Source organism: Lethenteron reissneri, chromosome 38 (assembly GCF_015708825.2).
Source record: "Lethenteron reissneri isolate LAM-NWPU_2019-01 chromosome 38, ASM1570882v1, whole genome shotgun sequence".
In the NCBI taxonomy this organism is placed as follows: Eukaryota; Metazoa; Chordata; class Hyperoartia; order Petromyzontiformes; family Petromyzontidae; genus Lethenteron; species Lethenteron reissneri.
In genome coordinates, this window is record NC_083816.1 from 6,452,347 (window position 1) to 6,479,410 (window position 27,064).

Consider the following 27,064-nt stretch of genomic DNA (forward strand, 5'->3'; position numbering starts at 1 on the left):
GATGGCCTCTGTCCGCCCAGCAGCTGCGTACAAAAAGGCCGCGCCGCAACTAAAACTGCGACGCTCATTTTTACTCCACCGGGTAAGGCCCACGGAGCTATATGCCTCTTTATAGTGGTAGGAACCCACTGGTTACACCAGCCCATAGGGGATTATTGTGTCCGTCCGTCGTGCAGGGAGGGGCTGAGTGGGGAGGGAGGGGCTGGGTGGGGAGGGTTGGGCTGGGTGGGGAGGGTGGAGAGGAGCTGTGTGGGGAGGGTGGGGAAGGGGCTGGGTGGGGAGGGTGGGGAGGGTGGGGCTGGGTGGGGGGTGGGAGGGGTGGGGCTGCGTGGAGAGGGGCTGGTCACCCCAGCTCCCTCCGCAGGAATGTGTTCGGAAGCCACCTTGGCCACAAATGCAGTGGCTTATCACGTGGAAATGTACAGCGGCCAAATACTCTAAACTAGTCTCTAATCGGCAGGTCGCGTCCAGTGGGGTAAGTTGTGGGTACTCGTCGCCGATCATGGCGACCAACCCGGCGTGAGGTCTCGTCGTGTGTCTACCCCTCTCTACCCCTCTCACCCCACTCCACAATCCCCACCAATGATAGTGCAGCTTCAGGAGTGAGGCCTCCATCCACAAGTGGATAGGTCATGGCTAATGAATATGACACTGATGAGACATAGCCGGTTGCGAGCGATCGAGCGAGCGATGTGAATTTCTCACGATCTTCCGCAAGGGCTTGAAAGAGGAAGGTTTTGTCGAAGAACGTCGCCTCGGTAGTGAGTCGATCGGCATGCCGCGTGTGTCCTGGGGTGAAGTGTGGGTACACGGCACATCCATGTCTTCCCGTGCGTCCGGGCAACGTGGAGTGGTACACCAAGCGAACAGCTGGTAGGGCTCGCTGTAGTGGAAGCCCTTCCATCAGCAGGGGGCGTGAGCGAGAAATTGCAGGGCTGCGCCTTTACCGTGCTCGCGGTGCAAATGAAGGGAAAAGACCGGCGGGTGGGCGTAATTTGTTATTGTTTAAAGGTGTCGAATAAACAAAAGAGAAAAATGACGTTCGAAAATGAGAGCGAACGCACCCATTAATAAACATCGGCGATGACAAAAAAAATGAAAGAACGAAGGATTAATGAAGGAGTAACCGTTGTTGTTTTTTTTTTTTATGGGAAACAGCCGAGCACGGCTGATGAATTATCACGACTCGGCGGCGCTCTGTCCGAAACAAATTACTCAATTAAAAAACATTGCCGAATTCGCGAAAATAAAGTGGCATTCACCACACTAAAACATAAATTAACAAAACAAGCCAACACATTACGGTAATTTAATGGACAACCGGTGACTGGTAATACTGCAAGCATAGTTTCCGTGTCAAACTTCATGAAGTTTATTTATTCATTTGTATTATTAATTTATATCACGGTTGCTGAGTGCAGGTCCAAATTGGCAAGTGGCCAGCAAAATCTGCACTATCAAAGTTGAAATAGATGAGTGAATACGGTGGGGTTTTTTAATTTCTTTAATTTAGCAAGGTTATTGAAATTTAAAATAGACGATGGGAGGAGGGAATTCCAAAGTGGAGCAGTGCGAGAGAGTAACCAGAGAGAGAAGTGAGGTGACTTCCAGGGTGGTGAGTGGGTGAGTGAGTGGGTGCATGCGTGACTGATGGGTGGGTGGATGAGTGAGTAGGTGAGTGAGTGTGCGAGTGAGCAGTTGAGTGGATTAGTCAGCGAGTGAGTAGTTGAGTGGGTGAGTCAGTGAGTGAGTAGTTGAGTGGGTGAGTTAGTAAGTCAGTAGTTGATTGGGTGAGTCAGTGGGTGAGTCAGCAGGTGAGTGCACGAGTGGGTGAGTCAGTGAATAAGTGAGTCAGTGAGTGAGTAGTTGAGTGAGTGATTCAGTGATTGAGTAGTTGAGTGGGTGAGTCAGTGTGTGAGTAGTTGAGTGGGTGAGTCAGTGAGTGAGTAGTTGGGTGGGTGAGTCAGTGGGTGAATCATCAGGTGAGTGCACGAGTGGCTGTTGTGACCTGCAGTGTGGTGGATGAACTCAGTGTGGATGAGACGGATCAGTCGATATGACAAACCTCGTCATCAACATTAGTCATTACTCTCGTCTGCCAAGGAAAGCCTCATCGAGTTTCGTGAATCTTTTTCTGGAGGATCCAGCCACATTTTACCAGTAGGGTGCGATAGCCATATGTAATCCCAATTGAGTAACGTTACATGTACTTTAGCAGTAATAACATGTCAGTAACACAAGAGATTTACAGTATGGGTGAAGGAATCAAAGAGTGAAGTTCGCGGACAAAGTGAGCACGATAGCGGCGATGCCGGTGGCTGTATTGTGCAACGTATCGGTGGGCCGAGAGTCGTAAAAATTTACCCGTAAAAACAAAGTTTTTCACTCTAAATCCTTTATATGCGTGGCGGCTAGAGTCCTCTCGTCCTCTGGCTTGATATGGCTGCCACCTATGGGTCAGATGATTGCCTGCCACTATTAAGCAATTGGTGATTAAATATAATTTATTTTTTCCTAAAAAGTGTAACATTTTGGAAAAATATGTTCACGAAAATAAATTGTCACGCACAACGAGTCTGTGTGCAAAATGTCAGCTCGATTGGATCACGGGAAGTGGGTTAAAACACGACCGAAAGATGTGCACGGTCGTAAGCACGCAAGCAAGCAAGCAAGTGAACTAAATATAAAGGATTTAAAAAGGGGAGATGACAAAGATGCAGCCCTGCAATGTCATCCTCACTAGTGTCGAGACAGCGCCCCTGTAGGGGGTAATTTGGTCTACTCATCCACAACAACAGAACGCGTAGCGGGGAGGGGCGCGAACTGCCGGTCGACGAACCGTGCTGCTGCTGCTGCTGGATTAAAGAGAGGGGGGAAGAGGTTGTGGTGTGGAGGAGTGTATTTAAGAAACTCGCGCCGTCATTACAACTGTCGCGACAAGACGTGGAATCGAACCGGTGACCCCTGGACTGCTAGTCCAGCACGCTGTTTTGCGATGGTGATTTGATTGTTTTTGTATAGATTCATTAATTGCTTTGAGACTATGATACCTTCCTTGTGGGAGATGTGGGGGTGGTGGGGATGGTGGTGGGGGTTCAAGTTCAGCATCGAGGATCATGCTGCTGAAATGTTTGAGGTACAAGGGGATTGTATCAAAGCGGGCGGCAGTATTGGGGGGGGGGGGGTGCGGAAGGGGTGGGGAGGGGGTCACATTTGAGGGGCGGGGTAGAGGGGGGGGGAGTGCGGCAACGACCGTGGAAGGGTTTATACTGCTCCGATTGGGGGGGGGGGCAGCAGCAGTGGGGGCCACACTGCTCAGATTGTGTGGGCGGGGAGGGGGGTAGCATTACCTCTGTCATCGTGGGGAGATTGGAGCCAGCATAGAAGGTGGCTAAATTGCTCGAGATTTGGGGACGGTATTTTTAGCAACGGAGGGGGGGGGGGGGCGAGAAGGAGGAGGGAGGGGCTCCGATTAAGGTGGGGCGAGGAGGGGGGGCGAGCAGGGGGGACGAGGGGGGGGGGCGAGGAGGAGGAGGGGGGCGTGTGGGAGGACTCCGGTTAAGGAGGGAGAGGGGCGAGGAGGGGGGGGGGGGCGAGGAGGGGAGGGGTGTTGGAAGGCTCCGGCTAAGGAGGGGGGAACGAGAGGGGGGGCGAGGAGGGGGGGGGGGTGTAGGGCTCCGATTAAGGAGGGAGGGGGTTGGGGGTTGGGCGGTGGGGGTGTTGGGCTGTGGTGGGGGTGTTGGGCTGTGGTGGGGGTGTTGGGTTGTGGTGGGGGTGCCGTACTGCTCAGACGGGACGTATCCCTCCGGCAGCGCGTGGCACGGCGTCCCGGCCACCGTCACGCCAGCGCTGACCTCCCCGAACGCCAGGCCCAGGTTCTCTCCGCGGATGGTGAGACGCGTGCCGCCCTCCCTGGGGCCCGAGCTTGGATAGAACTGCAAAACAAAGCAAAGATTCCTCGCGTGGCCTTAACCAACTTGGGGCAAGTGCTGTTCCGCGAGCGGCACGGCATATGAGGGGGTGGGTGGGTGGGTTGGCCAGCACCACACCGGGCGGCAATGTTTACACGCCGCACCAGGTGCCCATCTGAGGCTGAGCCGACTTAGGGGAGGCCCGTAAACGGTTTCGAATAGATAATTATAATCAACACAGGCGTTGGCCGTGAGTGGGGAATCGCATTCGGGTCGCCGGGTTCGTAGCGCGGCAAGCTCAGCGCTGCACTCCGCCCGCACGCGCACGAGCCCAGGCGCAGAGCGGTGGGCAGGAGTGGGGGGGGGGATGCGGCGATGTGCGGTGATGCACGCACGCGGAACTTCTTTCGCACCGTACGTAGCCAACCGTGCTCATCGGAGGTGCGACGTGTGGCAAGGAGCGGCGGTTTGCGGGGGCGGTGAGAAGCGGTGAGGTGAGACGCGATGATGTGCCGTGCTGGTGTCGGAGAGGAGTGAGGTGTGTCCCGTGATGCAGTGTGGGGGGAGGGGGGGGGTGAAACACAGCGAGGGGCAAGGCGGGGGGTGCGTGTGGGTGTTAGCCAGTGAAAGCGCGGACGAAGGTGAGTGAGCGAGCGAGTGAGCGAGCAGCCAGAGTGGCTGTAATGAAAATTGATTTTGCGACTGCGGATTGGGGCACGAGGCCAGGGATAAGCCCTCGCGTGCGCGGCCCGGCCATTGTGGGGAAATAAATAAATAATTGCTGCGGACGCTAAAGGTGCAGCCCTGCAATTGCCTACTCGCGGGACCGCTGCTCAAGGACCCCCACCCCCCCCTATACTGAGAGAGAGATGTAGAGAGTCCGTCTAGAGGTTCTTTTGAGCGACTTGTCCACGTTGACCTGAAACCCCTCGGCTCAAGGTGGGCGCTACCCACACTTGACCCCACCGCGCGCGAGCTGCCGGCCAGTCGACTGCCTGTGGTGAGCCCATCCACGCCGCTGGGTTGGACAGGGGCAGTGTGGAGGGGGGAAATTTAAGAAACTCGACACCGTTGGTAGATGGAACCGGCGACATATGGGTTGCAAGTTCAGCGCGATGACCATTAAAACCCGCACTGCGGCAGCACCGCGATTTATGTATGAAAAAAAGCTAAATACACGTGCTGTATTCACACTGAAGGGGGAATATTTGCATCGGTGATTATATCCATGTAGCTATGTAGCTGTAAAGGTCACGGCGGATGAACAAAATGTTCCGCACACTTCAGAACGGCGCCGGCGCGTTTACATTTTGCACCGTCATGAAGTAACTCTAACTGGGGGGGGGGGGGGGGGGGGTGCCAGTGTGGGGGCCAGCGGTGGGGAGAGGGGGAGAGAAGGGCGAGGTAGCTGGCTCTGGAGGAGGGAGATAGCGTGGCGCATGCCACGTTCGATGGACAACAATGACAACGTGCAGATCGTTTCGTCCGCGTCCTTCACTTCACTCCGTCTCGTTGACCAGCCGAGTGTCTCACCCCCCCCCACCTCTCTCTCTGGACATCTGTGAAAAAAGAGCTTCATAGCTCATCGGATTCCTCCGGTGTAAAGAAAGGTTCTGATTCCCTGTGTGGATTTCACGCCGATATTTTCGCAGTTTTGCCGACCAACGCGGTTCAACGAATATCCGCACGCTCTCAGTCGTTAAATGTTGCTGCGAGCGGGTGCGTAGTTCCACCACTCTCCATCCAATATTGCCAAACTACCTGCTGGTGGTGGTGGTGATGCCGCTGTTGCCGTATTGGCAGTGGCGCACAAACACAGCCAACAACTCAACACGTTGGTCAATGACAACTGTGTGCCCTTAAAAAATAAATAGTTATAAAAGTCGATTTGCCAGGCAATGTCCCTCCACTTCTCTCGCCTCCATCTCTCTCTGGCCTCTCTGGTGTGCTCTGAAGAAGGACCATTGCCTGAAACGTCAACATTTTTGTTGTTTTGCTTTTGAAGGCCGCACGGTGTTATTGACGTATGTGTTGTTCAGTTGCGATTTTTTTTCTCTTTTCAAATAATATGATATCGGCCGATCAGTGACCTCGGCAAATATCTGCGTATGCCCATGTAGCCAGTTGCCTATGCGTGATCTTCCTCGATGCACTGCCATCGGTTATGTGAAAAAAAATCGATTCTTTACTAAGTTTCATCTCCAGTCTGCGACTTCATTCCGACTGTGGTCTTTGGTGGCTGTGCAAGCAGCGTGGTTGCCATCGTCACGCCCTGACGATGTTTTCCTCCGCTCGTAGTTTCAGTCGTTTGGCTAAAAACCAAATAACAAAATCAATGTAATCACCTTCCGACGGCTGTTCTCGGTCACTAATTCCGCAAACGAAATGATCACTGGAGGCCAGGCGCTCCCTCTCCGTTCGATTCATCAGGGCGGCGCATGAACGAAGGAGCCAAAACTCAGCGCTGCTGCGCAAAATAAATTAACACGACGCTGGCAAGTCATTTAATTGTGATAAATTAAGACAAATGTGTTTTGCTGGCTGCCTGCATTGTTTGGTGGGTTTTTGTCAATGCCAGCCACTTCCTTTTTTCCCAATTAAAAAAAAAATTCTCCCAAATTACACTATCGTTGATAAATGAACAATGTGTCTACTCCATGCTGACACGCCTTTGAGTAATGGCCAACTTCGGCTAGTTCATCACAACTTCGCCGCGTGGTCGTACCGTACGGTAAAAATTAACTAAGCAATTGCTCCAAAAATCCCGTCGGCAATAACGGAGAAATTCAGGCGGCGGTTGGCAATGGCCAAAAGCAAACGAAGCAAAAGCACAGGGCCCCAAGTAGCTCAGGCGATCTCCTAATTCGCTAAATATCATCTGAAATCAAAATCTTTATAATAACAAACAAAATAACTCTCAAGTTTAATGACACAATTCAAACGATCTTAATTGCAATTCGTGTATTAGCTCAATTATCTCACACGACTGTGATATCATTCAGTCGCGGAAGCTTGGTCGGTAAGATACGTGACGCACACCCGAAAAATATTTCTGCTTTGGGCACTGAAAGGGCTGGCACATCCAGCACATTAAAACTTGGCCTTTTCCCTCTACCCCTGGTTCTACCATTTAACTGCACCCCCACCACCGACCAACCATAATTATTCTTCTTATTATTATTCAGAAACAGTGGCATATCTGGCCAAGTGTGCAGACAGTGCAACTGCACCGGGGTGCCCACGATGATGGAGAGGGCTCAGGCACTGGCTTACAAAGGGGGGGGGGGGGGTGGTGGGGGGCAAATGGATATGGGAGCCCTCGTTTAATTTCTTACACCGGGTATGGTTGCCAATTCGGAGGGCACAAAGAAAATCCGGGACTTAGGATGGGAATACAGGAGGACGGAACTATGTTATCGAGATTTATTATAGCGCTTTACAGGCAATTATACAATTGTACATAGGTTGATGATGGTTCGAGATGAAGAATGGGGTTACTATTAAAGGTGGGGCTGTAGTTGCAGTGACAGTAGAGCAGGCGGCGGTGTTACGGAGGGCTTGGAGTAGGTAGTTTGGAGGGGGGGGGTGGGAGAAGGGAAGCTGGCGGACCAATAAGTATTGAGGAATCGCATTGGGAGGACAAAGGGGGTCGGCCAGGGGCGGGAGCCGGGCGGTGGAAGGTGGCCGCTACATTTAAATACATGGTCTCGAACTGCGTATATTACTGTTCGTTTAACACGGAGGCTTTCGCGACCAATATTATTCATAATTAAGCTTTTTGGGTTAGATCTCGTAAGTATAAATGTGTCGTAACCCTCCACCACCCGACACAGCCAATGAATATATTACTGTTATTCTTACTATTTTACAACTGGCAATAACTGAACATCTGTGAAAAAGAGCTTGAAAACTGATCTTATTCCTCCAGTTTAAAGGAAATATTCGGATTCTGAAAATGCCCCAAGAAGACTCACGGATTCCCCAGGACAGCAGCAACCTCCTCGACAAAGAGGACGATCCTGGGAAAACCAGGACAAGTGGAAGACTCGGTCGGTACCCACGTGAGCCCCATGCACACGTGGGCCCCATGCCCACCACGCGCTCCGTCGTGGCACCGCTGTTCAAGCGACGGAAGATGAACGCGCGGCCCGGCGCTCGGGAGTTTAATCTCACTTAACTCCGCGAGCATTTCCTCGTTAATAAAGCACGCTTACAATTACGGGAAAGGCAATTATTAAGTCGTTAATGTCCAATGAGTTTTTACTAACGCCGATGATTATTTACAGCGACTAAGCCGCTCCGCTCGACGCCGTCCCGTACGGCAGCGCGCGCTCGCCGTTTACGTCGAGGGCGCGCGGGTCTTCATTCGCACGCGCGGGCGGGCGGGCGAGTGAGTGAGATTCTCTCTCTTTCTGTCTTTCTCTCCCTTGGCGCCACTCTCCACTTCGCGTCGTCAAGCCTCGCCCGTGCACGCCAAACGCCCGCGCGGGTACCCTGCGCGAGTCCCTAAGCGGGCACCTACGCGGCAGGGGGAGTGTGCGAAGGCGATCCCGAATTTGTCGCGAAGAGCTGCCGCCGCCCTTCCTTCTGCCTTAAGCGCTTCAGGCGTTTCCTCCGGCTCATTTAGCAAAGTTCATTTATGTTGGGCCTGTCATCGTCGTCGTCATCAGCATCATCAGCCTCGATATATGCACTGATGGATGAAGGCTTCCCCCAAAGTCACCCTTATCAGGGTTCCAAGATGCGAGGACAGATTTCATCACTCCATCTCTGTAGATGTGTCCCAGATCTGGACGAGATGGGGGTGGGTGGGGTGGGGGCGCTTTTTTGCGTGTTTACCAGTTGGCCCGGATTTGCATTGCTTGGATGGAAATAAAATGAGCTGAAACGAATCATGGGGGGCAGAAAGTGCCGCCGTAAACCTTATTAGCGGCACCGACTCCCAAAGCAACAACTATGTGTTGATCGCTCCTGTAATTATTTCTGAGATGCTGCGTCTCGTTAAATCGGGAGGTCTACTTTAACCCCTCCCCCCCATCATCCCCTCGATGGTATCGGAAGTTCCTTTCCGTTTGAAAGTTGGTAAATCGTGGGGCAATTGTCAAACTTGGCAAGATTTGCACGTGACGTCGCCGTTCGTATTTCCAATTTAAAATATTATTGTGCCGCCTTTTTACGATGACGATCAGTATCGTTGTGGTGGGGATCGATGCCACAGTGCTGTAGAGGGTTTTATATAAATCAGCGTACGAGACTTGGCAATCCAGATTCGATCTCCCGGTGCGGCAGTCGAAACAACGGTGCGAGTTTCTTAAGACCCTCTCCTCCATCACCCACCACCGTCGCGTGTGATGGTGGAAAGCGTCGGGAGTCCGACCTCTTTTCTGGCCAGTGTGGAAGAGTAGGCCAAAGCCTTTCGAGATGGCAGGACTTTTTAGTATTTCCCCAAGTGGAGCAATTTCTTCTTCTACCGGGAGGGCTGTGAAAAACGATTGCATGGCTGCACCTTTACCTCTTACGAATGAATGAAAGAGAATGCGGCTAACATCAGTGGGCACGTGACAATATTAACGCAGTCCTGCCCCCCCCCACCACCACCACGTCACTAACCCGCACTGATCAACGTGGTGAGGTGGTGAGGTATGGTCAAACCCCTCCCCCCTCGCCTCCGCCGCCCATGACTGACGCGGCATTAGAAGTCCTTGGGCATCGACTAGAGAAGAGCCCTCTTACATTCTCCCTCCCCTCGCCACCCACGCAACCCCCCGCCCCCCCCCCCCCTGACGAGATGTGACAGAGCCCATTTTCCCTCCCATTTAACCGCGTAATTTTGCACGTTTTCGCCGCTTATGCGCAAATGGAGCGGCGTCGGGGGAGTCGGCGCAAGTCGACGTGAATAACGCAATGATCAACACTTCGCGCGGGGAAAATGACGCATCTGGCAATGCTTAAGCGAGCCCGTAGCGCGCGGTCCGACGAGATGTTAACTCCCTCGCTTGGTATACAGGAGGTCACGTGGGTTCAATCCCGATATTTGGTGGTTGCGCGTCTCTCTCTCTCTCTCTTCCCGTGGTCCTCGTAGATTTTTCTCCGTGTCCCCCCCGGGTTTTCCCTCCACGCGCGTTCAGAGTGTTTTGGCCTGCTCTGAATTTCCACACGATGATGAGCCACTTCTCGTTAGGCTATCGTTTCTGAGAGCCTGGTCTCTTCTGAAATAAAAAAAGAGCAGGGGCCTTACCTGGTCAAATAAAAAAGAGTTTCTAGTTTTAGTTCCCATCGCCAGTGCCCCGTCGTCCGAGGCGGGTTAGAGGCGAGGCTAAACGAGTCCCCCTGCAAAAGCCCCATCGAAGGCGTTTAACGGAACAGAGGGGCCCTCTCTGTAAATAATTGCCAACGGGCAAGCGGAGGAGGCCTCTAACGAGAGAGGCGGACAATAACGAGAGGTAAGTGGCTGGGGGTGGCGGGCGGGGGGAAAGGGTCAGAAGACAAGAATTAACTGCCGGTGATAATTGTTCTTCAGTCGTTATCGGATCGGTTCAGAATGATCGTCGTGGCTTTTGTATCGCTTTTTTCTTTGCTTCCCCCCCCACACCCCCCCCCCCACCACGAAGCGTTAGCAAAGCGGTGGTGGTAATTATTGCGGTGCCATTTACCACTCGACAAACCACCACTCCTCCCTCCCAACTCCCCTCCAGCACACACTTTCAGAAATAACTAATCCTACGCAAAAACTACACGCCAAGCTTAACGGGGGGGGGGGGGGGGGGGGTTAGAACCCCCCCACTGCGCCCCCCCCCCCCGCGTCTCCCTTATCGCCCCCCTCCCCCCCGCCCCACCAAATGGGATTCAATAATAAATATTTAATTGATAAAAAATAGAAAGGAATTTAGGACATCACTTGATTCAATTACACCCCGCGGTGATGTATGAGGCTATTAAGCGAGTGTGGCATTTGCGCTCGGCTTCTTATTAAAATGTGACACAATAAGACAGAGACCGCCGTACTTAGGCAAATGTGAGGGAACCAGAGCATCAGGCAAACGCCCCGCGTGAGCGAATTGAAAATGCCGCCTTAAGTGAGGCTTCAATTAATTTACTGTAAAAACATTATTTGTATATAAAAATAATAATATTACACAATTATATATATTGCTGACGCAGTAAAAAAGGACTCACCGAGTCTGGTATTTCATGTTCATTTATTCGCTTCCTCCCCAAGCACGGGTCCTGCTACATTGGGATTTTTAGCCGGTTAACAATTTGAAACAAGTGAGTGGGAACCAACCGCAGAACCCGGTGATAACCCACCAGGCACGGCCAGCAGATAGCACTCAAAGGGCCACTGCACAGAAGAGATATCACCAACCTACTTGCTGTACTTACTGCCTCTTTCCGGGGCCACCTCCCCTCGCTTTGCAGCCGGTTTGGGAAAATCGCAATTCTCAAAATCTCTGCGTGAGCCACCAATCTTCGCTTGGCAAGCGCTTGATCAAAGGTGCATGTAGCCACCACCACATATGGTCGTGTGAGCGTGTTTCAAGGGTAAAGAGAATATAATATAAGAATATTGAAATAAAATATATATTTGTCCTTAACCCATGATGCCCCACGGCAACAGCATAATGGGTTTGTGTATGGCGTTGCTTCTCGTGTTAAACGGGGTTCCATATTCTAAATGGAGTGCCATTACCAACGACAGCTGCTCATACAGCAGTATTTGTTTTAACAAGCCTGACTTTGCTGATGAGACCCAGGATGGTTAAAACTTGTCCAGAGTTTGTGTGGTTAAAAACATTCTGCTGGATGATGTATGCATGTAAGTTGAACTTCTTTCGCACCGTATGTAGCCAACCACCCGAATAGGAGGTGCGAAATATAATTTTGAGAGAGCCAATGGGTCGATAGACGAACACAATGTTAATTATTTACATGTGAAGACAAATAACAAAGTTGTGGTTCTATTTGTTGTTGAAAAGGGGAGTATACAAACACTCTGGGGAGAGGGGCATGACAGTCAACGTCAAACAAACTTTCATCAAATGTTCAACTCAAGACAGAACGAGTAACGGTAGAATGTTCACTGAGATAAAACATTCCACCAATGTTTTTTTAACTTAGAATTCACGAGAAGGGCCTGAGTCGCCCCCCTCCCTCACCCCCCATTCCAGCCCCCCCCCCCCCCCCCCCCGTCGACCCCTTACCCAATGAGCCCCACGTGGCGCTGGGCTGGGAAATCCACCAGTAGGGGGCCCGGCTTTTCTCGGGTCTCAACGTGGGTTATTGCGGCTCAGAAGGGAAGGCAATGGAGTGCGTTTCGCAAGCTACTTAACGGCGCGGCTCATAGTCGGTAAGCTGCCTTTAGACGGAAACCGTAGGGCTCACCGCAACAACTCACACTAATCCCAGCGGCAGGAATCCGCCGCTCACTAATACGCGCGCGCCTGATTGCTTGCTCGCCCCCTTGCCCGCTCGCCCTATTGGCGTGTATTTACAGACTAGACAGAGATGCGTCGTTAGATTAAAGCTGCGGCAGAGGATTTCACGAACGGGCGACGGAAAACGAAAGAAAAAAAACACTACGGGCGTGAAGTTTCACTGAGGGTGGCACAAGCGGCCGCGCGGCAGTCTGCGGCGGTCTGTTGCGCATGAGTCCTGCGACCTGAGTTGAGCAATGCTCTGAGAAGCCACGAATGTGTCTTCATCTGGCCCTACGAGAGTTATCGAATCACTATATGTGTGTGTGCATTGCCCCAACCCACGTGGGTGTGGAAAGCGGTAGCGTGGCGGTTTAGCGCGCTGCGCTACGAGTTTGATTCCTGCTCACGGCCAACACCTGTGACGATTATCTGAACCGGTTCTGGGCCTCCACCCTAGGTCGAGTCAGCCTAAAATGAGTACCTAGTGTGGTGTGTAAAACATCGCCACTGGGGAGACAAAGGCGGTCGGGTGTGGTGTTCGCCACCCACCCGCCTGTGTCCCGCTTACAGCACTTGCCTCAAAAGTCTATTCAATCTATACGGGCATCTTTGTATTTGTATGAGCGAATACACGCGCAGCTGTGGGCGCGGCGAGCGGCGCGCTGTGCCACGAACCTGGCGACCCGCCTTCATATCTTGGCCACGGCTAACATCAGTGGCGAGCGAGAGATAAGTCGGTAGTGGGCCCACGTATTCGGCAACCTGCGCTGACCGGCGTGCTGAATCGTGGTCAAAATATCAACCCACGGTCGACCAACAAGAGAATTGAATGAAACTGGCTGTACATGCATTGTTTGGTATTACGAGTGAAAAAAATACGGAAAAAATATGAAAAATCATACAAATAAAAAAGGCACAACGAGGAAATAATCAGAGCGGGCGACATCGCCGACTGAGCGCACCTGGGAGATGCGCGGGTTGGGACAGCGAGTCGGAGCTGCTCCCTCCTCCTCATCCTCCTCCTCTCCCCGCTGAAGCCAGCGGTCGTTTGGGCAATCCTGCTTCAGGGTGCACCGCCCGCCACCGCCACCGCTGTTCCCAGCAGCCGCGCCGCCAGCGGCAGCAGCAGCAGCGCGGCCACCGCCGCACCAGCCACACTCGAACCGCTTGTCGGCACTCAGGCAGCGACCGCACGTGTCGCGCGATGCCCAGCACTTGTAGAGCGAGACTGCGAGCGTCGATCGTCACACCATCAGCGTCATCATCTTCACCATCATCGTCGCCATCATCATTGTCATCATCATCGTCATCACTATCATCATCTACATAATCATCATCATCATCATTGTCACTATCATTACCATCATTGTCACCATCATCATCACCATTATCACCATCATCATCATCACCATCGAGGGCTTCTCCATGCCGAGCACAGTCCAAGACCTTCGTCAGCCTCAACAGCGGCCGCGTGTCCCACGTCAAATCGTGGCCTTTCCTGAGCGTTGGCTCCACCGTGCCACCCCATTAAACAAATAAACTTGAACTTTGGGGGGAATAAAGTGGACATGGAACCCTTGATGAATTCCTTGAACCAGAGCCCGTGCGCCGACCACGCGACGCCACCGCAGACCCGGCCCCTAGCCGAGTTCAACTCCCATCACGGGACAAAACCACGCTACGGCACGCACGCACGCTCGCTCGCTCCCTGCTTACTCGTGATGTTGGCCGGGTTGTCGATGGTGAAGCCTCCGTTCCACGTGATGGAGAACTCCACCGTCAGGTTGCTGAAGTCGCCGTCGTAGTTGTACTGCGCAGGGGGTGGGAGCGGAGGGGAGGCGATCGCGGTGTCAAGCTTCACGTTTGAAGTATTATATTTTTTATTTTGACCAGGTAAGGCCCACTGAGCTATATAGCTCTTTTTCAGAAGCGACCTGGCAACAAATGATAGCTCACCAAAGTGGCTTATCATGTGGAAATGTATAGCAGCCAAAAACTCTAAACGCGTGTTTCTAAATGTGGAGAGAAAAACCGGAGGACCCGGAGAAAAATCCACGCGGCCATGGGGAGAACATGCAAACTCAAAATATACAGCGGACGTCATGGTCGGGATTGAATTCACTACCTCCTGTATACCAGGCGAGGTAGTTAACATCTCGCCACCGGCTGAAAAATCAAGAGACCAGGATGAGTCGTTTGCAAGAGTGACCAGGCTGCATTAGTTTCTCCGGTAGGGGCAATTTGTGGTGTAGTTTTCGAATTTGGCAAATGTGGATGCTGGACATTGAGCGCACTATAGCCGACACGGGATCTTTAACGTCCACTGTGAGTGGAGCAGATAGGGCGTGGTATTGATGAGGTTATTATTCCACACCGCAGTATTAATCAGGGCGGCCCGCTGGATTAGAACTGTGAACCTCTGCAACAGGCGGCGAACGCGAATCCGCTGGGCCGCGATGCCGCTCCGCCTGGCCACACCAGCGCCAGCGATCGGTGTGGAAATAAAAGCAAAGCAATGGAAGGAAAAAGCACGCTTGCGCACGGATTCGGTTACAGTTCCCAATGTTGTGTTTGTCTTCCAAAGTATTTAACGGGCACGACGGAGGCTGATAGGTAGCACATTTGAGAGGAATGGCAAGAGACGGTGAGGTGGGGCGAAGGATGGTGAGGTGGGGTGAAGGATGGTGAGGTGGGGTCAAGGATGGTGAGGGGCGGAGAGGTGGAAACGAACAGTGAGTGGTGATGGTGAGGTCTGGTGAGTGGTGATGGTGAGGTCTGGTGAGTGGTGATGGTGAGGTCTGGTGAGTGGTGATGGTGAGGTCTGGTGAGTGGTGATGGTGAGGTCTGGTGAGTGGTGATGGTGAGGTCTGGTGAGTGGTGAGGTCTGGTGAGTGGTGATGGTGAGGTCTGGTGAGTGGTAATGGTGAGGTCTGGTGAGTGGTGATGGTGAGGTCTGGTGAGTGGTGATGGTGAGGTCTGGTGAGTGGTGATGGTGAGGTCTTGTGAGTGGTAATGGTGAGGTTTGGTGAGTGGTGATGGTGAGGTCTGGTGAGTAGTGATGGTGAGGTCTGGTGAGTGGTGATGGTGAGGTCTGGTGAGTGGTGATGGTGAGGTCTGGTGAGTGGTGATGGTGAGGTCTGGTGAGTGGTGATGGTGAGGTCTGGTGAGTGGTGATGGTGAGGTCTCGTGAGTGGTGATGGTGAGGTCTGGTGAGTGGTGATGGTGAGGTCTGGTGAGTGGTGATGTCTGGTGAGTGGTGAGGTCTGGTGAGTGGTGATGGTGAGGTCTTGTGAGTGGTGATGGTGAGGTCTGGTGAGTGGTGAGGTCTGGTGAGTGGTGACGGCGAGGTCTGATGGTGAGATGCAATGAGGGCTAAGAGTGAGCGATAACGGTGAGTGACGGGTGAGTGAGGCTCGGGATGCATGTGAAGCGTCTCTCGGGTAAGTGAGGCTCAGGTGAGTGAGCCTCGGCTGAGTGAGCCTCGGGTGAGTGAGGCTCAGGTGAGTGAGCCTCGGTCGAGAGAGGCGTGGGTCGCCTCGGCTCACCGTGGCGTCCTGGCACTGCACGCTGGAGCTGTTGAAGCGCAGCGCGGCCACCCTGAGCGTGACTCCCTGCACGCGCAGGGCGCACGAGTAGGCGCGCTGCCCCGACTGAGGCTGCGGGAGGTTGCGGGCCCCGATGGCGACTCGGCGCTCCCTGCCCGCGGGCAGCAGCAGCTCCGAGCCGCCCGGTGCTGCCACCAGCTGGGGGCACAGCTGGGGAGGGGGGAGGGGGGAAGCGAGGGGTGAGGAGGAGTGTTGGGATTTGGTGAGCGGCGGGGAGAGGGAGTGAGGTGTAGCGAGGTGGGGTGGGGACGGTGTGTTGAGGTGCATGGGGGGTGAGGGATTGTGATGGAGAGTGAAGTGGTCAGGTGAGGGATTGTGAGGGAGAGTCAGGTGGTCAGGTGAGGGATTGTGAATCGTGGGGTGAGGAGAAGAGAGTGGAGCGGGGGGTTGAGAGGTCAGGTGCAGGGTGGTGAGATGCGGGATGATGAGAGGTGCTAAGGGGGTTGGGGGGTAAAGCGGTGAGCTGAGGTGGTGGTGGGTGACGAGGAGACGTGGAGAGCAGTGGTCATATTGGATGAGGAGGGGAGAGGGTTGGAGTGGTGAGATGGGGGGTGAGGAGTTGTGAGGGGCAGCGAGGTGACCATGTGAGGGATTGTGAATCGTGGGGGTTGTTGGGTGAGGTGCAGCGAGACGCGGTCAGGAGGGCGAGGAGCGGTGAGGGTCTGAGGGCAGGGGTGTTGAGGGGCAGTGAGAGATGGTGAGTGGTAGGGAGGTGGGTGAGGGGGATGAGGTGTCGTGAGGAATGGTGAGTTACGGGTGACGAAGGGGGTTGTTGAGTCGGAGTGCGCTGCAGTGAGGAAGTGAGGTGAGGTCACGGTGAGGTGCAGTGACGAATGGTGGTGAGTCCTTTAAGCGATTAGTAAGTGGTGGTGAGGAGCTCGGTGGGTAAGCAGAGTTGCCATGTGACACGGTGAGGTGGAGCGAATTGCCTTGAGGAGTGGTGAGGAGTCGTACATCGCAAGACGTGAGGAGGTAGAATGAGGAATGGGTGAGGAATGGAGAGGAGAGGTGAGCAGTGGCGTAGTAACGACATTACCAGTGGCGTAGAAACTACATTACCAGTGATATAGTAACTACATCTTTAGTGATATAGTAACGACGTTATCAGCTCAGCGGGGGTGCGGCCAATCGGTCAGCTGTGGCCCCAATATTTGATTTGTCTCGCACGGTAGCACATGGGCTGTTAAATATCGCGGCTCATCTTGTGCTCATCAAGCCACCGAGCATTTTAAAACAAAATTAAACCGTTTTTTAAATAGGCTGTTGTTTTTCTTGGTTCTTTCGATAAAGTCACGTAGAAGGGAAATAACAAAATAATAAAAATAAAACATAATAAAATAATTCTCACGACGTTTCGGCCACAACGCAAGCAGCCGTCCAGGTCTGTCGGAAAGACAGCGTCTGACTTTACCGAAAGAACCAAGAAGATGAATCCCTGCAGTCACGAAAGCTTTAAATCGAAATTCAGGCTGTTGTTCTTTAACACTGCTGCAGTCGAAAACATATCTCGTCATGGTGGTTGTCAAGGTGGGGGGAGGGGGGGGGGGGTCAGGGCACCCCCTGGCCCCACACTCGTTACGCTACTGGTGGCGAGGTTTGGTCTGGGGTGGTGAGAGTATGGCAACTGGGGTGGTGAGAGTATGGCAACGTGGGTGGTGAGGTGACCATGGTGAGGCGTGGTGAGGCGTGGAGCGGCGATGATTGCGAGTACGTGCAGGGAGGGGTGGGTGTGAGTCTGTGCCCGCGTGGTCGATGGGTGGCGGAGGCGTGCGGAGTTCGCGTGTTCGCAGCGCGTGTGCTTCGAGTGACAATAACCGAGCCAAGTCGCAGGCAGACGTAAACACGCGGTCTGTAATATAATACAATTAGGAAAATCTGAACCTCTCTCTCTCTCTTTGCTCCTGGCAATTAAAAGCCTCCGCACGGCGGTCGCAGACAACATTTATCTTTTGGGTGACGTTCGCTTATTTATTATTCATCATTAATTTGTATGCAGAGGCACCGCCGCCAAGCGGAACCTTTGCATTTCACTCCGAGAAGAAGTCGAAGTGAGCAGCAGGAGACGGCGAAATTTTCTGGCTTTCTCTCTCTCTCTCCCCCCACACTCTCTCCCTCGCCCCACCTCCCTCTCTCCCTCTCGAACAAAAGTACGAGCGAAAAAGCGAGCAACAGAGATGACGGGATTTTTCCCGTGGGCTTCACTCGCGAGTAGACCCCCCCACACCCACACGAGCCGACCACGCGCCCCCTCGGAGCCGCAATCCCTCTTGGAGCCACAAGGCCGCTCCGCATCGCGAGCCCCCTCGGAACAGAGAGCCCCCCTCGGAGCCACGAAACCCCTGGGAGCCGCGAGCCTCAACGGCAAATTTAAAAGCACGACGTCGCGGCACGGCGATAGCTGGCTCAATGTGTGTGGTGATTAAGAGTCCTTGTCTCCCGTCCGATTGATTTTAAATTCTTCTTTCCGGCCAGTTAACTTTTTTGCCGAACGGCGAAATATTGCGATTGCTGCGCACGCTATCCATCCACCACCCCCCCCACCCCCCCAAAAAAAATCGCGACGATTTTCCGTTTTTGTTTCACCTCCCACCCTCCTCCCTCCCAACCCCACACAGCTGCTGGTCTTTCTGATGTATTGATTGAGCCATTGCGGGACTAGGGGATTTTCATGGTGGCGGCGGCGGCGATGTTGGTGGATGGGGTGGCAATAATATTGGCAGTTATTAAAAAAAAATGTTTTACAGGGTTTCATTTGTTTACATTAAACAGTGCGCTTTGGCAGCAGCGTCAGCCACCGGAGGGTAAACGGCCGTATGGAAATCTCAGCCCTACCGGCGAAGGAAGTCTGAAAAATCTGCCGCGCCGCACACTAATTTCAGTGGCAATTAAGCCTCCTTTTACAGTTTACAGACCCGCGCAGCAGGAAAGATTAATTTAACAAATAGAGATGCCACCGCAAATAAAAATCCGCCCAGCAAACGCGCGCTTAATTGCATAATTACGCCGCTAAAGTGACTTTTCTTGTTTTGCTACTAATTGCTCACGTTTTTTATTTTTTGTTGCGTTTTTTTTTGCCGACCACCACCCATGCACCCCCCCCCCCACCTCGTCGCTTCCTCTGCCCCCCCCCCGCCCACCACCCTCTCCACCCCACTGCGTACGAATTGGCTAAATGTGCACGGTTGATTCTGTTTGAGATGATGCAGCCGTGGCATCATGGCCAGCGCACTGGGATTGCGACGACGGATTTGGCGACACCTTTCGTCCAGCGGTGGATAGATCACGGCCGACCGACAACGACGGCTGCAATCGTGAAGATACTCATCATTATCAATCCCGCACCACCGATTAGCACGGTTGGCTACGTACAGCGCGAAAGAAGTTCAACACACATACATAGCAGCCACGATCTATGTGTCCATGATCCTGATGCCGAACTGGACTTGCAATCCCAGAGATTCTGTCTCACGCCGCAGTACTTGAATCGCCGGTGCAAGTGTTTTTGTTCGTGTCGTTGTTGGAAGTCCCCCGCACCTCTGTCCACCCATCAGTATACACGTGGATTCACCACAGTTGTTGCACCGATGGGCAGGTCAGGCGTGGCTGGGAAAAGTGTGAGTCACCCGCACAGCTTGCAAGAGGTGAGGCCAACGTGGACAAGTAGGAAAAAACACGCTCTAGAGAGGCTCTCTTGCGTAGACCCGTCCACCGTCAGCGGCGTAAGACATTGCAGGGATGCGCCTTTAGCTATTTATGAATGCATTGCTCGGTGCGCCATTGTAACACCTCCTTCGTCTGGTACGCAGGAGGTCGTCGGTTCCATTCGGGACCCTGACGATGTCTGTTGTTGTATAATTGGAGTCCGCGTGTTCTCTCACTTCCCGTGGTGGTCTCGTGGATTTTTCTCCTCCGGCTCGCCACCACCCCCTCCCCCGCCCACACATTAAGAAACAACGTGCGGTTAGATTATGTGTCTGCTACTATACATTTCCACGCGTTATGATCGTTATATATCAGCCATTTCCATGTCGCCTATGAAAACAAAAGAGTCAACTCAGTGGGCTTTACCTGTTAACTAAAGTAGTTCGTTCTGTAGGTCGTGCCAAGTTCTCACGAGAACAAATCTCCCCTCCCCCCACCGCCCCCCCCCCCGTCAAATTTAATGTGGCAGGAAAAACATTTTCTCATTTTACTTTGAACATAAACGAGTTTATTTAGTAATACTCTTGTGATTATTGAACGATTTGTCTCTTACTCAATTGCTACTATTAGTGTAACTATTCGTGCACAGAGTAATTGAAAAATAATAACTGGTGATCATAAAATGTTTTCGAATGTAATTCTCGATCAGGCCTCACGGTGTTATCAAGTGCAGTCTCCACCTCGTTATTAATGATCCACTCCGTCTCTGTGGCATTGCTGTTCATGAGCTACGAAGAAGGGCCATGGCCTGAAACGTCACCAATTACACGTAGGTATTTTGTTCCAAGGCCACGTAGCGTTATTGATGATTGTGGTGCATTTTTAGTTTTGCTTTCGTGAATTTGTGGTGCTTGAGCCCAGCAGTTCTCGAGGTTTGAGGCAATGCTGCTGCCCATTGTCATCGTCGTGTTGTCCTTAGCTGCCTGATTTGATGTATCCTCGAATAAATCGTGTTAAATTAGTTGCTAAATAATTTTCCGCCTCCCCACTGAGATGTTTTCCTTCGGAGTGCTTCTCTAAAGTTTAGTTTCAGCTTCGTGGTTTTAAATTTACGATGCAATTTTAATATCGTCGGGGAATTTACATTTTTTGTTTGTGGGTTTAATTTGTTTGCGTGGTTTGAAGCATTGGGCCCTGCGATTTTCGGCATTTCGGCGGAGCTGTTTGCATGAACGATGCTGCATATGAAAGTGAACTCCCGCATTGTTATTCTTTGGGTCTTTCGGTAAAGTCACGTAGATAAGTTCAATTTATTAACAATAAAATAAAAAAAACTACGACGTTTCAATCACAACGCAAGCAATCGTCATCATTCTATTATTATTTATTTGAATATGAATTCCTGCAGTCACGAAAGCTTTAAGTCAAGATCCTGTATTGTTGTTATTATTATGCATGTCCTGAGAGTTTGCCAGGCTGAAGTGGGCTGGTTATTGGGGGCTGCTGGCAGGTGGCGCATTGTGCAATTAATTTTCAACCGATCACACAAGCCCCCCTCCCCCGCTCATCGGAAGTGCGGAGAAAGGACAAAAATAAACTCTACACAAAAAGCAGTTCTAAAGAAATTCATATTCTTAGGTTTTTTCGATAAAGTCACGTAGGTAAAAAAATTAAATTAATAAAAGTAAAATAAAAATAAATATTTTACTTTTATTAATTTTTTACCTACGTGACTTTATCGAAAAAAAAATATTTTACTTTTATTAATTTTTTTTTACCTACGTGACTTTACCGAAAAAACCTAAGAATATGAATCCTTGTAGTCACGAAAGCTTCAAATCTAGAATCTAATGAAATTAGCTTTCAATCGAGATGATTTCAAAATGCGCAGCTCCGGTGGCTTCCTCAAATCGGAAGGAAGAGCGTTCCAGACGGCCCCAGAAGCGTATCTGAAAGTTCACGATGCAGTGGCCGTCAGCGACTGTCTTTCCCGATAGTATACACATCCTCGTTGTACACTTCTACACCATAACTATTCCTGTGTGCCTTGGGCTTAATTTGTTTCCATGGCCAAACCCATCACGCTGATGCCTCGCCGCGACAAGGGGAGGGCGGTGGGGGCGGCTTGGGAGGAGGAGGAGACACTGGCAGGTGGCGGGGGTGTTCAGGGTCATCCCACCCTCATCATCACCTGACAGGCCGAAGATAAAACATTAAAATATGAGAGAGGAAAGGAGGGTTGACGATCGAGAGAGAGAGAGAAAGAGGGGAAGACGAGTGGGGAGCGGGAGGGGGGGTTGGAAGCTGGTGAAAACAAACTTTGACGCGACCATTATGTATTTGAAATACTCTTCCAGCCGAAAGTCCCCGGAGAGAGAGAGAGAGACGCGAGGCAGTGCCCTTGTGGGATGCCAGGTGGCTGCCAAGGATGTTTATCGTAGCTTTGTCATTAGGCTGATAACGCACGCGGCACGGGAGCGCCCGCGCGCGAGCCTGTGATCACTGAGGTCGCTCCATTCTTTATGAGGGCTGCAATGGTTATTTATTAATTCGCGTGTTTATTTATTCACAGTCCTCTCGTGCACCTCACAGGCCCGATACGTTTGCTAGAGGGCTTTAATTAAACCTGGGGGGAAAAGGAAGGGGGGGGGGGTAAAGATGGGGAGGGAAAAAAGAATAATTTTCTAAAAGTGGATGAATATTTTAACCCTCAAAGCTCATTGGTAATGCGAGTGTTTAAACACGGCGTTTAGACGTGCTTATAGATTTATATTTATTCTTCCTCGAGGCAATTCTTTGAGACGGAGCTCAAACACATCTCATCGCGGCACAACCCCAAGCCTCCATGAGTTCCTCCCGGCTGATGAGCATTGGAAATCACGGCAACTCCGCTGCCGCGATTAACCGCCTCTTGTGCCGTGTTGATCCGTTCACGAATGCACAGCGCCTTCGATTCCAATCCCCTACAGTGGATTTCTGACGCGGCCGGATGAAATGGCGCTGCGGTTGTGGCTGTCGCGAAAAATTGAGATCTGCTTTGGGGAGGAGCAGCAGCAGTGGCGGCAGGAGGAGGAGAAGGAGGAGGAGGAGCAGGCGGTGGGGTAATTCTGTCGCCTCTTGACGCTTGCCGACGCACTGAGTTGCTCCGGCACAGTTCGATCTCCTCCCGCCTCCATCCTCCCTCATCCTCCGCGACTCTGCGGAGGCTGAGCGTCGCTCCAGAATGCCTCTGGCAGTGATTCTGCAACAACCGCACCCATAACGAGGCGACCCAGCCGTGACGCGGTCAACGCCTGTTGCAAAGGTTCGCGGTTTGAATCGGGCGTCCGCCCTGGTTAATATTCCGTGACGTCATTCACAATTGTAGGGCCGTCGTGTGCCGGCGTAATCTTCCAAACGTTTGCCACCTTTAAAATATTGCACGGTAAATTATTCGATTGGGATCGCACATATATACCCAGCAGCCGCAATGATCGCCCCCCGACTACGACAACTTGGCAGGATCCTCCTGAAAACACAGTCATGTGACTCAGCGAGGCTTTCCTGGCATAGACAAAAGAAAAACAATGAACACTCAGTGTCAAGGACAATGCCTATATTATCAGAGCATGTGTGTTTGAATGTTTTTTTACACAGGAACTATCTATTTATTTGTATCTATTAAATGTATCTATTTGGTATTTTAACGTCTTAGCACCTGTTTTATTACCAGAAAGGTTAAAACCCTATTCTTATTTTTCATACTTTGATACTGGCAAAAAAAGTCCCATGGATGTGAGAGCATGTGTGATTTTTCCTCCTCGGCTGTGATCGGGGCGGGCGTGCACACAGTCTCCCACTTCGCCCCACACACAGCAGCATGGCACGGATGATCTACAATGGAATTAATCTGACGGAATAATTTCGTAATGCAGCACCACCTTAAGAAATGACTGAAGGGTGATAGGCAGTTATACAACTGCACCCAATTCACGTACCTTTTGCAAAAAAATGCAGTTCAGTTCTGCAGTTCATTGATTTTATTTCACCAGGTAAGGCTCACTGAGCTGTAATTTCGCTCTTTGTTCGGAAGCGACCTGGCCACAAATGATAGCTCAACAAGATGCTCATCAAGTGAAAATGTATAGCAGCCAAATACTTGAAACGCATGATGTTCATTATAAATGTGGAGAGAAAACCGGAGAAAAATCCACGCGACCACGGCGAGAGAGAGATGCAAATATACAGGCGTCAGAGTGAGAGTCGAAACCACGACCTCCTGTATACCAGGCGAGGTAGTTAACATCCCGCCACCAAAATGTTAACTTTAAATATATGTATATAAATCATTATTAATGATGATTCACAGATCTTCTTGGTTCTTTCGGTAAAGTCACGTAGAAGGGAAATAATACAATAATAAAAATAAAACATAATAAAATAATTTTCACGAAGTTTCGGCCACAACGCAAGCAGCCGTCCTCAGGTGATAATCAGGTCTGTCGGGGAGACAGCGTCTGAATGAAACACCACCACGCTTGGAGCGTATATTTAAGCTGGGTTAGAAGGGGGGAAGGGCGCCTTGGCAAAATAATTTGCATATCAAGAGGAATTTAGGATATTTATGGGAAAAATTATTCACAGATATTGGTCAATCTACTGCTAGATAATGGACCTTTACCTCCCCACCCCGCCCCCGCTCATCTCCGCAATGCGTCAGTCAATAGTCGGTCTGTTTAAGAGTTGTAAATTAAGGCCTTACGGTTAGTGGCTTGTGAAGCCACGAATGGATAAGAGGACCTTCCCAATGGCATGCTGGCTTTGCTGTGGGTTGTTTGACCATACTTCACCACGCCGGTCAGCGCGGGACTGGTGAAGGAAGGAGGCCCGTATTATAATGAAAGTATGAACCACACAGGAGGCTTCGAGTGTGACATATTTACGCCTGCATGGGTTAGCAGCTGCTGTACGGTTGGGGCTGCGAAGCTTGGCCAGGAGATGGAATCAGAGCGATGGATTCTTGAATCGGTCTGTGCGGAGCTTTGAGTGTCGTCTCCGCCTCTGCGCTGTGGTGTTTTAACTCTGGTTTCCCTCCGAAAAGAAGCAAAACCTCTGAATACGCGAAATGGTCTAACATCCCAATGTAAGCAACACGCTCCTGAGAGAATACAAAAAAAAAGTATTGAGATTCGTCGAGGTTACCCAAGGTAAAAACGCTATAAGCAAAATTGTTATTGATGTTATTATTTATTTTAAAGTGCATATCACAGCCGTAAGCAATCCTTTTGCCGCATTAACATGGGAGTGAGAGACCAGGTCATCGAGCGTGCTCCTGTACGAATCAAGATGTGGGGGCCGGCCCTGGCAGGTTAAGTGTACATAAATCTGCCGTCTGCTCGAGACACGAGGCATCGCGAGCTCGGTATTGAGCGCAGCTTTATTGACAAAAGCCTAATTGATGCAAATTTGCGTGAATCAATTTTGTGCCGTGCACTTAGGTGTATGAAGGTGTCTGCGTGTGTGTGTGCGCGTGTGCCTGTCTGGTTGGTTGCGTGTGTACATTACGGCGTGTTCTAATCGTGTGCACATCGTGTGAGTGAGTGTCTGGGGAGCGGTAGTGTAAGCGGTTAGCGCACTGCGCTACAAACCCGGCGAACCGAGTTCGATTCCAGCTCACGGGCCAACACCAATTACGATTTTCTGAACCGTTCCTGGGCCTACCCGAGGTCGAATCAGCCTCAAATGAGTACCTGGTGCGGTGGGTAAAAACATCGCCACTGGGGAGACAAAGGCGACCGGGCGTGGTGCTGGCCACTCATCCACTCGTGTGCCACAGTTCCGGCCTTCATCGGTGCTACTAGCTAACAGCACTCCCACCCACCCCTCCACCGTCTGTTCAGGATGTACGGGGGGATCTTTGTCGGTGTTTAGCGCGTTATCCAAGCGCGTGTCATTTCCTTACGCGGCCTCCTCTGATCTCGCGAGCATCCCTTCCTTTCCAAGTGCAGCCGCGGCTGATTAAAATGTCCACCCCCCCACCCCCCGACTTGCCGACGCCTCCTCCGCTCCACGTGGCAGCGAGCGCCGTGGCTTACCGACAAATTGCGGAACAGAACGAAGGCGTGTTCTTTGGTTCTTTCGGTAAAGTCACGTTGATAGAAACATAGTTATAAAGAATAAGGTGATTTAAAATGAAAAATTAAATAAAAATAAAAACCACGACGTTTCTAACCGCAACACAAGCGGTCGTCATCAAAATGTTGTTTTTCTATCTACGTGACTTTACCGAAAGAACCAAAGAACACGCCTTCGTTCTGTTCCTGCAGTCACGAAAGTTTCAAGTCTAAATTTAGCACGAAGGCGCCTCGACATCGCCGCGGTGGTGAAATGTTTCGCGCGCTTGATCACGAGACACGTGGGGTTAATGCAGACTTGATGCCTTGCAAGGAGGCATCTCTAGTTGCTGTCTGAACATCTTGACACCGAAACGCTTTGGTTCTTTCGGTAAATTCACGTAGGTAGGAATAAAATAAAACAAATCACGACGTTTCGATCGCAACACAAGCGATCTTCATCGGGTGTGATAACCACGGCAAGAAAATGCTGAAGTCGGCGGGAGAGCTGCCGTGGCACGAGGTCATATAGGTTAGAGAGGGGGGAGGAGGCAAGGGGGGAGAGAGTGAGAGAGGGGGGGTGGGGTAGGGGGAGGGGGGCCGCGTGAGCGCTAGGGGAAGAGGACGTGAGGCTAGGGGGGAGGGGGAAAGTGGGCGGTGCTAGCAGTAAACCGGCAGGTAATGATGGAAACAACAACAACAACAAGTTTCGATTTAAAGCTTTCGTGACTGCAGGGATTCATCTTCTTGGTTCTTTCGGTAAAGTCACGTAGAAGGGAAGTAATAAAATATTATGTTTTATTTTTATTATTTTATTACTTCCCTTCTACGTGACATTACCGAAAGAACCAAGAAGATGAACAACAACAAGCTAATGCATTACCTGGTCAATTCGTTGCCAGAAAGGGTAACATCTATTATTGTTATCGTTTCGTAATCTTTTTTAATGATGCCAAAAAAGGTCCCGTAGATATAACCGCTTAAGCCGAGCTGTAATTGCCCTGATGCTTGCATTGTCTTTGCATTGTTCGCCTTTTTGCGTTCTCTGGTCTAACACTGTTAAGGCAAGGCCATAAAGAACGGTGTCACCTTGTGTAGACCAATCAGTTTCAAAGACAATGGATTCATTATCAGAGGATGTTTATGTGCATGTTTTGCTTGTCACACGCACGTGTCGTAAATGCAGACTTGATGCCAGAACGGGTGAAGCCTATTATCATCGTTCCATCTCAGTCAGTCTACCCACACAGTACCTGGGTCTGTCCCGTGACCTCCTGCCAACAGCAAGTGAACGACACTTCACCGTGGCCTTCAAGTGCACCAAGCCTGGCACAAGCCCCGCGGTGAAGTCACCGCCACTTAGTGGCAAATGGCGGTTGTTCTTGCTGTTGTTACAT

General features: G+C 51.4%; 1 protein-coding gene across 3 annotated transcripts in view; it reads right to left on the bottom strand.

The window, feature by feature from the left end:
* The window catches only part of LOC133351691 (plexin-A2-like), a 310,302-nt gene that overhangs the window by 87,768 nt on the left and 195,470 nt on the right, over positions 1 to 27,064 (bottom strand). For all 3 annotated transcript variants that reach the window (XM_061567099.1, XM_061567100.1, XM_061567101.1), the window contains exons 12-15: positions 15,874 to 16,083; positions 14,045 to 14,138; positions 13,291 to 13,556; positions 3,784 to 3,935 (exon numbers count right to left, since the gene is read on the bottom strand). In XM_061567099.1, coding sequence (XP_061423083.1) covers positions 3,784 to 3,935; positions 13,291 to 13,556; positions 14,045 to 14,138; positions 15,874 to 16,083 — 722 coding nt within the window. The remainder of the gene's footprint in view (positions 1 to 3,783; positions 3,936 to 13,290; positions 13,557 to 14,044; positions 14,139 to 15,873; positions 16,084 to 27,064) is intronic.